Source organism: Poeciliopsis prolifica, unplaced genomic scaffold, assembly GCF_027474105.1.
Source record: "Poeciliopsis prolifica strain line A6 unplaced genomic scaffold, Auburn_PproV2 SCAFFOLD018, whole genome shotgun sequence".
In the NCBI taxonomy this organism is placed as follows: Eukaryota; Metazoa; Chordata; class Actinopteri; order Cyprinodontiformes; family Poeciliidae; genus Poeciliopsis; species Poeciliopsis prolifica.
Window position 1 is genome coordinate 3,849,366 of NW_026562393.1, and position 14,851 is coordinate 3,864,216.

Sequence of the window (14,851 nt, forward strand, 5' to 3'; positions counted from 1 at the left end):
CATTACTGTTTTTCTGAACCATTTAACTTTTCTTTAAGGATTACAACAGAATTACTCATTTGTTTATGCTATTTTAATAAAACAAAAATACATTGATCACAAAACTGGAAATAGCTTACTTTGGATTTAATTTAGGGGTACCAAAGGAGGGGTTTATAAAACAAGTCACACTTTTTGATTTTTATTTGCAAAAAGAAAAAAGAAAAAAAAAAGAAGACGAAACCAACAAAAAAACTGTAAACCAATTTACAATTTTTCACTACTTAGTTATTGTTTGTCACCTAACATTCCCCCCCAAAAAATCTAATCTGCTTTAGGTTGTGATTGTGATGTGAAAAAGTTGCAGGAATATGAAAGCAACATAGATATGCACATGTTTTTGTTTTGTGTTTTGGATGCCTAAAGATTTATTGATATCACAACAGGCCCGATGTCACAAAGCACTGCAGTAATCTCGAGCATGAAAAACCTGTCTGCTCGTCCTGCAATCTTCCTATGGAAGTGATGCGAGATAATGACTATTCCACCTGGCACAAATGTTGGGAAAAGAAGAACCAGAATGTGGTGCGCACTGAAAGAAATAAATCTATATAATTTGTTATGCAGAAGTTGATTTTGCATGAGCAGAGGGTATTTTCACCTGAAAGTTGCGACTATTTGGCTGATGAGCTTTAATGGACATTCTTCACATCATTGGGGTTTTTCACCTCTTCGCTGTTTAATATTCCTATGTAGCAGAGTAAACATTTGGCCATAAGGAAGCACTTGATTCAAGCAGGACGGTTCAAGTCAGACACCGGATGAGAAGGGGGACATAAAAGAGGCCCTTCATGAATCCAACAGGCCCCCTGGGTCAAGTTTCAAACAACCCTCCCTCATCTTCCTACACTCTCAAACACACATTCTTCACGTGTACTTTCTCTCATCACACTCCGCAAGCACAAACCTGCACTTTCACACTAAACAAGTTGCTTTGAGAAACCACCAAAGTGTCTTTATTGTGGCGTTGGGGCCTCATAATGTCAGGAATTCAACCTCCAAGGCTCAGTTAAAAAGAAAAGAAACATGAAGACGATTGAAACTTCATCTTTCACCTAACATCTGCAAAATACAGTGCTGCAAATGTCATTGTATTTTATCTGGATTTTATGTGATCAACTCAAAGCACTGCATAACTCCAAAGTGGGCGGACAAAGAGGATTTTACAAATACATATCTACATAGAATGACATTCATTTATGCAGGGCCTCCTTTTCTGTGACACACCTAAATAAAATCTAATGCAATTAACTGGCTTCAGTCGTTCCCTAAGTAGTAAGTAAAGTCCGCTTGTGTATAATTTCATAGCAATGTTATTTAATTCAGCATCCTTTTTTTGTGAATGCCTCAGAGGTTTGTTAGAGAACATTAGGGTACAAACAGATTCATGAAGAACATGAAAAATGTTTGAAGAACGTTAAGTTTGTGCAAGGTTACGAGATAATCTTCCAGAGAACTGTTCCATCCATTATCTGAAAAAAAGAAATACATGGCCATCCACTTGAGCTGACAGAAAGAGAGCGTTAGTCAATGAAGCAATCCGTGGTAACTCTGGAGGAGCTGTAGAGAACCAGAGCTTTATCCAGAGCTCAGGAAAAACTATGAGTCATGTTTTTTTGTGGCAGAGCTAATAACGTGTGTGAGCAGACCAAACCTGACTCAGTTACATCCGTTCGCCAGGAGAATTGGGCCTAATTTCTGTCAAATCGTTGCAAAATGCTTTCGGAAGAAAAACAGAAATGTTCAAAACAAGTCAAACGATTTAAATTCAGTTCTCCCAAAATAAAAAAAAAAGTTCTTCTATATTTTTGCTGGAATAAAATCCATGTAAATAAAGGCTGACGAGTTGTTAGAGAGCTTGTGACAGAACTTTAGTGCTGCTCTGCCAGCACTTAAAGAAAGAGAACAAAAAAAACAAAGAGAACATTAAAGCAGTGCAAGTTCTTCCTTGGTGGCCCAGAGTAAGAAGATAATTCTCTTTATGCAAATGTTTTTTGGTTGAAAAGAAATTATTGATCATAGACCAGAAAGCTGTAGTGCCCGGAAATAAAGAGGAACAATGAGGAGCCTATGGTTGCTATAAATGAGAAAAGCGAAATGAATTATGCAAGTCTCTTTTGCGCATCCACCTTTTCCTCATTATGTGGAGCCATCTGAGTGGTAATTAAATTCATGCACTGATAGGATTCCCTAGTTTTCTGCCACCATGCTTTTCTTATGTACTTTGTCATTCTGGCACTTTCGAAAAGAGGGAGGGAGAGGCATATTGGTGGACTGTGGAACATCATATTTAACTTTCCTTTTCTTGTTTAGTTTTAAAATAAAAACAATATTAAAAACAATCTTCTTGTTCTGGAGCAACCAGTGCTTTGATACTTCCTTTGCAAATCAGCATTCTATTAAGACTGACTTCCAGGTAAATAATCAATTACCGGAATATGGCAAGTTGTGCAATCCCTACCTCAGTACATGTTGCGCCAGGGGTCAAAAGATAAACAAGGCGCCAAGAAATTGCTTCTAGTAGGAAGACTGCAGTCATTACATGTTGCAAAAATAAGTGACAATCTAACTAAAAATAAAAACGCTGAATTACTAGACAGGTTAAAGAAAGAAACATTTTCTCTAAAAGACCACTTCCAGTATTGGCTAAAATCTCCTAAATTCTATCAGAAAATGTTTTAAGATCTAATTAATGAGCTGAGGCCACAAAGTGTAGCATGTCACTTTTTACCAAAAACCTTTCAGGGGTCTGATGGGAATTTTGCTTTTCTTCATTGGAAGAAAATAAAAATTTTGGAATGCTCTAATCAAAATCCAGAAGTCGGTCTAACAGAGCATTATCACACTCTAAAGACAATTGGAGAACTTTTCTGGACAAAGTGGAAAAATAATACCAAGTCAACATTTTGGGTGCTGATGAATGTGTAAGAGTACAGTACTGAAAATAAATCCAAAGTTGCTTCACAAATGTATTAGTTGAATGTTAGTGCACTTTCATTAACTTCTCCATTTTTCTCCCTAGCAGGTTGGTTTTCTCTTCAGTTGAATTCTGCAGAAAATGTATCACATAAATTGAAAAAGTTTAAAAGATGTATAACATGCATGAACTCATTTCTTAGGTCAATGGCTGAGGTGTGTATGTTTGTGTAAAGAGTGAACATTGAAGTATGTTGACAGATTGCAATTAGGTTACAAGCTTTCATTAACACTCATGTTGGACCAGAAGTAGTTTCCCTTTATAACTTGTTACAGACAAGACTGTGTTTTCAACTTTAAATCTTTGCTCTTGCTTTAAGTCTACAATTTGAAAATGAAATAAATTAAAATAATGAAACTCCACTTGAACTATCTCTCTCCTGTACTTTCCAATCTGTTCTCATACACCGAGTAATAGAAAGCTGTTAATCTGCATCCGATAAAGAAAAATGCCTTGAAACCCGACATTATTTCTCCAGGGACGAAGAGACAGTCCATCTTACAAATGGACTTCTTCAGAAGCTTCCTGCCTCTCCCCCTTATCCTCCTCCTGTGTTGGGAGCTACACACAAGGCAGGAAGCTGGCTCTATGAAGACTGTCGTGGATTTATGATGCGGAGGCAAGTGTGACTGAACAAGGTCCTTTTTCCCATCTGGGCTTCGGAGCCGCTGCTGTGCTAAAATTTATGACGAGGATGACATAGCTGATTACTGTTGGTTACTGGAGAGAATTGGATGTAGACCAAGATGTTAAGTGTTTGTGTTTATGAAAAAGCAAATAGAGGCCCAGGAGCCTGGAATTGTCAGCAGTCCAACTTGGTTTTCATCAAATTCCCAAGACCTTCATCAGCTCTCATGGACAGACTTGTGGGAAGTTGTTGTGGTAAATGAATAACCAAGACGTGTTAGAGAAAAAGGAGTTAGGGAATAATAAAAGAGATGAATAAATGACACACCCAGACTGATGGAAAAAACACACGGAGCATTCCTGCCGATGGATGTGAAGAAATGAGCGAGACTTTGCTGTGACCCCATAAACAGGATGCACTGTGGACTTCCACTTATTCCTCTTGACAAATTTGTGGTATCGGCATTAAATTGTGGACAAAATCCTGGAGAGTTGAGCCAAACCAAATAACAGCTACACAAAGGCTGAGGAGCTGCTCTAACCCATCTGACCCTATCTCCAGTGGCCTTCTGTGTTGTGAAGTTACCTAGAAAAAGAAAATTTTCTTTAGTTGAGCTGCCATAAAAGTTGTCAGAGTATTTATTTATTTTACATTCTCTGTATTAAAAGCATCTTCAATTTCATTTGAAACTTGGCGGACACACCTAATTCTTGTTAGGTGTGTAGTTGTTAAGAGGTAGAAGTTTGTATTCATGTCAAGAAAGACAAAAGACAGGCACAGACATTGCTTGACATCAGCTTGAAATAAATGTGGTTTTTCACAAACCGCAGGCCTCTCCCAAAGCCTGCTTTTAGACCTTTGGGAGGCTTAACGTCCATTCCATGGGCCTCAGTTTCCTCTGCTGTTTGGATGAGATTTTTTTTGATTGATGAGCCATGGCCAATTAGGAGCTTAGCCACTGAAGCCCACAAAGACATGGGTGATCTCAGACATAAACATGGCTGGCCATAGGGGCTTGGCGATACCTGTTGTCTGTGGAAATCTTTGTAGCAGCTGGGAGAGTCACCAGGTCTTCCCTGGAGGCTTTGAATACTTGGACCAACTAAAAAAATCTTCAGAAAACAGGTCAGCCTACAGTCTAATACAGAGAAAGAAACCATTCCCAAAATGGAATATCCAACGGGTGATGTCAGGTTTCCCACACGGTGCCATCCTAGTGGGGGTAGGGAGTGGTGAGCGTCTGCCCCGACTGACACTTTGTGGTTGATGAGCAACAGGGCGCCAGCCAGCGGGCTCGTTAGACAAACTGTGACAACAAGTTGTTGGCCTTGAAAATCAATTATAAACAGAAGAGTGTCTCTGCATCTGTTTCTGCTTGGAGTTATGCAGCTCTGTCTGCCTCCACTCTGTTTTTCCAAGGGTCTGACTCCGCTGCCACTTAGTGGGTCATCCCTGTGGGATTAGTGATGGCACACAAACCTCTGGTACAGTGCTTGTAAATCAGAGCAGATGAAGTGAGGTGATGACAGGTCGAGGAGGCCCCCGTTATTCGCTGACAACATTTATTGGAGATTCCTGAGAGAATATTGTTTCATTATAAGATCTGAGCGCACTCTCCTGTGTGCCAAACATAAAACAAGTTTTCAATTTAAATAAAATATTTAGCTTTTCTTTAACAGATAAAAGAAAAAGAAAGACGTGTCCCTATCTAAATCTTTTGCTTTAACACCCTGAGGTCTCTGAGACAGTTAAATAAATAAAAGTTCCATCTCAAAATAGTAACTTATCTAGAGATGGAACTGGGATTTTTTGTCAAAGTGGATAAAGTAATGTACAGTGGTGTGTTGAATTAACCTGTTAAACCCTACTATGTCTCTTTTTTATTTGCCAAGAGACACAACATTTCTACGTGCACCCTATGGGCAGATAAGAAAGTTATGTCTCAAATGAAGAACTTGTTTTACAATTGATAAAATGTCTTCTACAGTTATGTTTCACAAACCTTTCTTCAGAAAGACAAATGTAAGTCAATGAGTCTAAAGTCCCCCACCCCCCCAAAAAAAGACCTTAAACCATGCCAAAAATCTGAAACCTACTGTTCAAGACAGTCGTAAGAGATTCCAAAAACACCCTTGGTATCTTAAAACAAACCTCAAATCATCAGCATTTCTTTCTATCTCTAAAACAGGGTCACAAGACTCTGGCCATGTCTTCCTGATCCTGAACCACAAACTCTCATGCATGTGTTGAAAGTCTGCAATCAAGACAAATGCTCCACAGGACTGTGCTGCACCAAACCACCGTCCAACTTCCCTGGCTTACAGTTACAGCAAAGTGCAATGCCAGTACTCAACATCTTGAACTCTTTTACGTTTAATCACTTCACAAACAAAAGCTGTAACTTATTTTATTGTGACATGTTCTTGTACTCAGTCTTGTCACCCTAATACCATGCAATATGTGTATTTATTTGTCAAAATAATTCTCAGCGAAACAGGCTCGAAATAGAAGTAGCATTGGACAAAATGCTACGTCTATATGAAATGGTAATGCAAATTACAAAATGGTAATGCAAATTTTCAGAAGAACCTAATTGATCCTCAACCTTTCCAAAAAACAACTTGACAATGGCCAGGATGTTTTGGCTCATCACTATTTTTATTTGCATACACTTAACCCCAAAAACAAACAAACAAACAAAAAAAAAAACATGGAGACTTTCCTGGGTGTCAAAGAAGCAACATGAATGCTGTTTAAGAAGGCGATGTAGATTTAATGGTCTCCCTAAAAAACGCTACTGTCCCCTGGCTGACATCAGCCGGCTTTTACCCAGATAAACTATGTCATCACGCAGACAATGCAAGCCTTCATTCCTTTTGTTTCCTTGTTGCTCTCTAGAGAGACTGTTTACAGCCATTTCATTTTTCCTTCAAGATGCACTGAAAGCAGTGATAAAAGGCCCTCATAGAGAGACCACCACTGGAGGTAGAATAACTATAAAGATCCTTTCAGAGACCCTCTGGGGCTGAACAGACCCCCACAAACTTCTTCTTTTGCTTTAAGCTCTCCTTGTCCATCTGTTCTCCAGGTTTTGTCTTTTTACCGACCTTATGGTTGGAGGGCATTGAAGGCACGTTTGGCTTTGTGTTTTGTGCAATCATCAAAACAAGTCAAGCTTCCTGGCTTGACTTGGACTCTTGAATCCACTTCACCAGTCCAGTGAAGTGGTTTCATTGTCTTTTTATTTTTTCACCTGAAGCTCTCAGCAACAAATTCTAAAACTCAAGCTAACATGTAATTTCGCAGTTTCAGGGTATTTGTCCAACCAGCCAGACTAATAATCAAGCAGTCAGGATACAAGAAGGGTTGGAGTTACTCCCAGGACAAAACCAATTCACTCTCCCTGGCAGGGATAAGCTTTTTATTACAGCAACCAGCAAACATTATTCCACTCTGTTCCAGAGTAGCAGTGGCTATCTTCTCCTGAACGTGTATGTTTATTAATGTTAGTCCCAGAAACCAAGCAGGATGTCAATCATCAACAGCAGTAGCCGACAAATTGCTACACAAAAGATTATGGTTTGACTCAGTGCCCTCGGAGCCATTAACTTGGCAGGTCTGACTATTCAGGAACGTCTATCCTGCTTCCACGGAAAATTAGTTGAACATGGAAAACTGTAATACTGTAACAGTGCCCACAGATAAATAGTATGGTGTAAAATCAAGCAATAAACCCCCACTTTCAGCCATCAATAGAAAACCAAATGTAAAGAGGTTGACCGGGTCAGTGCAGTACGAAATCTTGTAGAACAGAACATAATGTGTATCCCATGCAATAAAGGTCCTCGCTAATGCCAGATCTGGAATGGCCTAGTGTATTGTTGGCATTCATCAGCGACTTCTTTCTAATAGAGCATGAGGATTACACTGTGTATTTGTAGCAGGGAAGCAAGGAGGCAAGTGAAAGAACTCAAATAAAACAGAGAAAAGCAGCATTATATTGTGTTATTTGAAGAAAAAAAACTATGTTTTAACATGAGTCAAAATTAGAAATTTAAATGTGTAAGATAGAACAAGCCAGGCTGAGTCCACTCTTGTGGAATGTTTTCTTTTCATAAATATTTTGGAAAGCACATTTTATTTTCCTTCCACATTTTGCGATATCTACATCTTGGCCATGCAAGGCAAAGACCTGGACATTGTCCACTATAACTACCTAGGTCCTAGGTCAATCAAGAATCCTCCGTGTTTTCGACAATTTGGTCTTCATCTCTGAGCATACGCAAGCCCGGCTAGCTCAGTCGGTAGAGCATGAGACTCTTAATCTCAGGGTCGTGGGTTCGAGCCCCACGTTGGGCGCAAGTTTTTCTTCTGGTCCTGAAGCATGAGACGCCCTTTGAAATCCTGACGGATTTGGTTACTAAACGTGTTTTACAGATTTCAGTCAGTAAACAACTTTGTCTCTTCCCTTTTGTTTTGCCGACGCCACTCATTTGCATCCCGGAAGTGCTTCTACTTACGTAACGAGGTCAAAATGGCGGCTCCCTGCATGTGAAAGGGTCGAAACGGAAGGCAGCTTTATGATCCTAAGACATGTATAAATCGTCATGCAGCAGGCTGACAGGTAAGGGCAGGAGAAAAATTTAATCTTACGTCAACCAGCTGTTTACCTTTACAGACACATTTTCGTTTTGCAGACTGTTAGCAGCCTGAAAGCTAATACGGAAGCTAGTTCAGCATGTAGCTTACCGGTTGAGAGTTAGCTTATATAGGAGACTACAAGTGACTTTGTCTGGCTGACTATTATCGGATTCTATGCAAAAATGTGGCTTTCGCGAACGACCACCATTCTTCTTTAAATGATACTGTTGAATATCTAAATAGTTGCAGTAATAAGACAAGGGCGCATACTGCTGTTAGCTATAAGACGTGGTTGGGACACAACAACATACCAAAACAGGCGATAGAAGCTGCACAATATAAAGAACTGGAACTCTCTCCCCGTATTCATAAACTCCTAGTAGATGAACAAAAACATGCTTGCGAAGCGTTTATTTACTCTTCCTGATATCACAAAATGTAAAACTAATAATATTTGAGTTATAGATGCATGGCACATCGACACATTACGTCTGCCTAATGTGGTCGTTTTGGACAATTGAAGTTTGTGACCGACAATCAATTCGTAATTTCTACGACTAAAATTAAATTGCACCACATACTCATAGTCTACTATTCGCTCATGTGGCTTCTAGAAATAATATCTAGCACCACGAGGTTTCTTTGAGGTATTTTTAGTTTGATTACCTGTCATCAGAATCTATCATATTTCATAAGACTGGTCCGAACAGGGACACGATTCCTCTGGAAATAGGGTGTTGTACAAACTCTCATGGAAATGAATATGTTTTGTTTAATTGTCTTAAACGTTTGCTGTGCTTGTTTCATGTCAAATTAAAAGCATGAAATGATTGAAAGACTTCAAATGTCCACTTTCGTAACAATTATTTTACTAGTGTGTGTAATTGCAAACAATGCAAGTCAATTCAAGCATGTCATTTAATATGTTATTTTACTGTTTTTTGGTGATTTCTCCATTTTTGTTGTTTCACATCCCGCTTCTGGAAAGGACTTTGGGTCATTTTACCCACCTTAGAGAAATTTTGTGTCCAATTTTGGTGTTGAGGATTTCAAATAATTAATTATAAAACCTGCTTATTCTTTACTGTAAGGGAATGTGTTTAATTTAGTCTGGGACGTGTTATCTACCAGGAAGCTTGGAGTTAATGTTAGGGATGGATAGTTGTCATAATCTATCATATTTCAGAAGAGACAGCTGGAGTAGGACCATTACAAATGAAATGAAAGTAGGGTGTGATATTAAAGTGTACATATACAATTTAACTGTGTTCTTCCTATGATTCAAGTATTTCCATGATTACCTACAAAATACCTTGGAGAAAAAAATAAATAAAAAAATACCTAGAGATATAAATGTAAATATAGTGGATCAAATTAATGGCTTTTGAAAGGTTTGTATGAAATGGAAGTAGGAAGGGAAACATGTCAAAATGTGACTGCCAATAGGAAGAACAGTGTCAAAGTCAGAGCCCGTTTTTCTTAATTGTATTTTTATAAGAAATGGAGATTAATTGGATCAAGTTGATTATATATTATATACAGCTTATTTTAATTATGTTCTCAACATATTCTATTTCTATCTTGCTTTTTATGCGTATTTAGGCCAATTGGCTCGCTCTTACAAAATCTGACTAATTATGACTTCTGATCAAACAAACAAATTGTGTTAATTGTGTTTCTTTTTCTCCACAGGTTTTCTAGGCATAAGAATAAAACAACAATTGGTTCAAATCACTCCTCGATGTAACCAGACTATTCAGAGTCTTATTTACCTCCACAAAAGAAATCCCTCAAATTCACTGACGTATCAGCATCTTAACTTTCTGAAACGACAGGTATCTTCACTAGGCATTACTAGTCCTATTTTTAACGCAATGTGTTGTGCTGAAATTTATCAACCCGACAACAAATCTGTAAATCATACTTTCCCTTTTTGCTCCTGACTTTGTTTTCATAGTATGTTACCAAAACCAGCAGTGAACTTCAACAGCGCGCAGTCCCCAAGCACGACCTGACCACTGTTGATGAAAACGATGCCGGCGTTGAAAAACAGGTGGAGAGAATACCGGCGATTAATGCTGAGCTCGCAGAAGTCGCCCCACTGTCAGAAAATGTAACGCATAAAACAGAACCTGAAAACTTCCCCACAAAGCCTGCTACGCAAGGTGTGACAACTCCAAAAGATTCTGCGTCCCGTCTTGCTGCAACCACAGATGAGCCTCCGCACGTTCAAGTGGAGACGGAAGAGGCGAGGCAGGCCCGTCTCGACAGACAGTGGAAACCCCTGAAAGTTGATGTGGGTGACCTACCAGATGTCTACTCTCGACTTGCTAAAATCAAACTTACAGGTAGAGTGCCTTGAACATAACTGTTTTATACATATATGTAAATCTCTGGTTTTATTGAGTCTTATTAGCTGTTTTATAATTGATCAAAAATCTTTATGATTGACAAAATCTTTACTTTTCTCATGTAGTTAATGACTGATTACAGCAAACAACATGTACTGGGGTTTCGATTGGTAAAATTTTTACAACCTCAAAAAATATATGCTAGTAAATGGTTGTTTTTCTCTGTGATGGAATTCTTTTAATTTTAATTAATTCTGCTCACAAAAATATTACTCATGATGTTCCACTGGGCCTTGCACTATGGGCATTGAAGATGCCCATAGTACAAGTTGTCTGTTCGACTGAAGCAGGTCGGATAGCTTAATTGTTTTTCCTTCTAAATTTATACTTGGCAGAAGTAAGCATGAATCTTCTGTCAGTATCAAGATATACAAAGTTTTAGAAATGCTAAAATGTCGATAACTGTTTCCACGGTCTACAGTCCTTTATATAAAAGACCAGAGAAAGTGTGTAGTTATCAATGCTAACCAAATAAATATGCAAAATTAACTGGCTGAGTTTGTCAATTAAGAAACTGTATGTTCAACCCACACTGTTCCCATCAGAACTACTACTGAATACTTAATCTATGGATATGTAGTTTTTCCTAAAAAACTGATTAGCAATCAAAATTTTCACTCCCATTTTGCACTGCCAAATAATGAAGACAATATATAGTTGAAAATATTAGTTATATTTCAACCTGAAGCATAACCATTGTCCACACTTTACATATCAGATTACTGATCATACTTTTACAAGTTAATACTTATCATAGTAAAGTTTCCAGCACTTACCACAATGTCTGACAAATCAAACCTTCCATCCAGAAAGGTTTCCAGTTTTCCAAGCAAACCTAATGTTAATATTCAGGATGACTGACCCATTTAGCAAATGTAGTAAAGGTTGCAGGTATGAAACATTTATTGTTACATCTGGTGAATTTTCTCATTAAATCTGTGGCACATTGATATTTCTGCATAGCCTTTATGGATCAAAGACTTCATTTCGTGTCAGAAAACAAAATGGAATTAAATAAATTATTAGCTTGTATTGCTAATAGGAATAATATAAGCTGTTACGATTATACTACCACTTCATCTGGCAGCCCTAAATGAATTAAACTAAGAAATTATCATTAAGTGATTTAGCAGTTAGAGCTTTAACTTGAGGAGTGTTATTTCTTGTTTTGTCTGTTTTCAGCTCTGGTGGTAACAACCGCAGCAGCTGGTTTTGCAATGGCTCCCGTCCCTTTTGATCCTGTCTTGTTTTTCGTGTCTTCTCTGGGAACAGGTCTGGCATCCTGTGCTGCCAATTCCATTAACCAGGTTAGTTGCTTTCAAATTGCTACCCAACGTTAGAGTTTCTTATAGGCTTTGCGACAGCATAGCTAAAACATCTTTTAGCTACACTGCCATTTTCAAAGCATTTTTTTGAAAGTGGCAACTTTGAGGAAATCTTTTGTGAGCTTATTGATTTTTGTCAGGCATAGACGGATATTTGTTGACCTCCAGCTTTTTTATAATGCAAACATAAGGTAGCTGGACGACATGCTCCTACAAGCAGCTGTCTTTGAATACTCAAACATTTTCCAGAAATATCTGAAAGAACCATCATTCTTACCTTTTGTTCTCATCCGCTCCATATTTCTACTTAAGTTACACATCTCAAAAATGCGTCAAGTTGACTGCAAGTTGTCATTATTTTTCTTATGAAAGCTTTTCTTCAAATCTGTAAACAAAGGAGCTTTTTTTCTATAGAGGGACTTAGGAAGCCCTGAATGAGTAGAGCCTCCCTCCACTGTCTTGTGTTGATGTCTTACATTGGAATTTGGTCTGTGATTTAAGAATTTTAGTATAATGGGTGAACTCTTTGCTAGCCCTTGATTGAACTGTGTTTAGTTGTGGTTTTAGCCTGTAATTTGGCAGAGACCTTGATTATACTGTGGGTTGGTGCCCTTAAGGCGAACCTCCACCTGAGCCTTCACCATATGTCTCATCTTCTGTTTAGTAACTAAATAGTTGAGTATCTATAGAAAATAATGCAAAGACCTTAGACGAGTCACCTATAACTTTTTGGAAACGTTTTGACACAGAGCTGCTTTGTTTTTTACATCTCACACTTAACAGAAGTGTAAATATTTTTAAGATGTTGGAAAAATGTCCTTGCCTTCCCATACCAAATAGTTAAACCCTGAAAGAAAAAATAAAAGAAAAAATGTGTGTTATTTTATTTAATCGAGACAGTTGACAGATCATTGACCATTGAAGGAATTTCATTAATATCCTCATATATGCATCAAAGTGTTTCCAGAATCAATCAAACTCAAAAATGTGCATTGAAATACATGCTGGTGCATTTACAGAATTGTAGATGGTGAGAGTTTGACGTTTTTATCTATTTATAAACCAGTAAAATAAGAATAACTTGTTTAACCAGCAGATCATCCATCAGTTCTAATCCATGGAAACTTAGCTGATTCATCCTCTGTTGATGCACATTTCCAAGTTTTAACCCACAAATATTTTTCAAATGACTGCAAGTGTTCAATCAGAAAATTTGGCAATTAGTCATCCAGCTATTAGAATTGGACAACTTTCTAATAATTTACTGTAATAATGGGGATGTAAATAAATACTGAAAAATCAAAGTTTTTAATTATGACTTGGAATTCCCACCACTTCATTCTTTAAATGCATCAGCAGCATGCATCCGTTTTGAGTTAAGTGAAATTAAGACAAAAGATGGAATGTTTTTGATACAGGTAAGGATAAAACCTTGCAATTTCTCTCTGCATTTTTGCAAATTGGTAATCCTAAAAAGAGTAGAAATTGGGCATTTCTTTTTCCCCTTATAGTGTTGTAGTCCCAAATAAAGAATCGGAATGAAATAAAATCATAATTTATGCCTAAAGAAAAACTGCGTTGGCCATGAGCATTGTGAGTATTTTCGGGATTGCATATTTAATTTTGCTCTAAATGGTAATTATGGAATTCTCCATTGTTTCTGTGGATAAATATATACTAACGTGAAAAGAGATCCTTGTGGAACCTTTGTTTAAAATTTCTCTGTTTTTTTCACAATTGCCTTTTTGAGTCTTTCTTTAAATTCAGCTTATGGTGCATGATGCCAAGAAGTCTTTTTATGTGGCAATGTTGCTGGTGTGTGACCCTGAACCTCCACATGAGAGAGAATCTCTCAGCTTTGTTCTCCCTTGCTCTCTTTAAGTACAATGTCATCAGAGTTTTAATTGGAAATGGCTGGGGATGGGATGGGAATCATGCTTTCATTCTTAATAGCCACCTGTCTTGATGTGGGGGTGACTTTGATGTTGTTTTTCTTCTAGAATCAGGCAAGACTGAATAATATCTTGTTCTGCACATAGCTATGTATCCGCATAGAACACTTTGTGTTGATTATCTGTTTTGTCAGACGTATCCTCAACTGTCCTCACATAATCTCAACATTGTGCATTTTTCTAAATTGGTAATCCTAAAAACAGTAGAAATTCTGCAACCTAACTTCAGAGCTGCTGCCTTAGGCTTTTTTTCCCCCTTCTCACTCCCTTTCATCCCTAAAATGCCAGCTTTTCAGTGTAAGTTTAGTTTGGGGTGATCAAAGGCCAATTTTTTGTCTAATACACAGAAAGTCAAACATAAACCTGACAAATCTGTGCAAAGATCAAGCGAAGATGACTTCCTAAGGATTTGGTGCTCCACACTAATCTTTTAATGTTTTGCATCCAAAGAGGGAGAGCGGTGTGCGATCTTGTGACCACACAACTGTCAGATTTCCTTGAGGAACAGAGCAAGAGAGACATTTCATAACGATTCTACTGTAGTTGTCAGAACTGGGATTCGCTGTGAAAAGCAGAGGCTGCCACTTGTCCCATTGGGAAGCGCCCGTAAGCCAAAAGGAAATGTTGCGGTTTCTTTTCCAAACATTCATTTATTTTGGAAACTGACCCAAAGGAACCAGAGTATAATAGCCATGGTATTTTGACCAGAATTCTTTGGGGTTACAGTCAAATTGATTAATAGTCAGAAAGAAAAGTCATATCCAGCAACAAAGCTCAACCTCAGAGTTTATATTTTTGTGAAGAGTAGATACAGTAGGACTTCTAAATTATCTGAAAATGACTAACTGTAGTGTTTTTTTAAAAGTATTCTATGATCC

The 14,851-nt window shown here is 37.9% G+C and overlaps 1 protein-coding gene and 1 non-coding gene across 3 annotated transcripts in view; both read left to right on the forward strand.

Moving 5' to 3' along the window:
* Positions 1–7,930: 7,930 nt before the first annotated feature.
* Positions 7,931–8,003, forward strand: trnak-cuu (transfer RNA lysine (anticodon CUU)). Its single transcript has one exon. It is a non-coding gene; the product is annotated as a tRNA-Lys (tRNA).
* A 144-nt stretch (positions 8,004–8,147) lies between these two features.
* The window catches only part of LOC129367912 (protoheme IX farnesyltransferase, mitochondrial), a 28,929-nt gene continuing 22,225 nt past the window's right edge, over positions 8,148–14,851 (forward strand). Inside the window, exons 1-4 of one of the 2 annotated variants that reach the window (XM_055042594.1) lie at positions 8,148–8,268; positions 9,978–10,120; positions 10,243–10,633; positions 11,969–12,003. In XM_055042594.1, the coding sequence (XP_054898569.1) occupies positions 8,238–8,268; positions 9,978–10,120; positions 10,243–10,633; positions 11,969–12,003 (600 nt within the window). In that variant the 5' untranslated portion in view covers positions 8,148–8,237. Of the gene's footprint in view, positions 8,269–9,977; positions 10,121–10,242; positions 10,634–11,878; positions 12,004–14,851 lie in introns of both variants that reach the window. The other variant, XM_055042593.1, reaches the window with a different exon arrangement.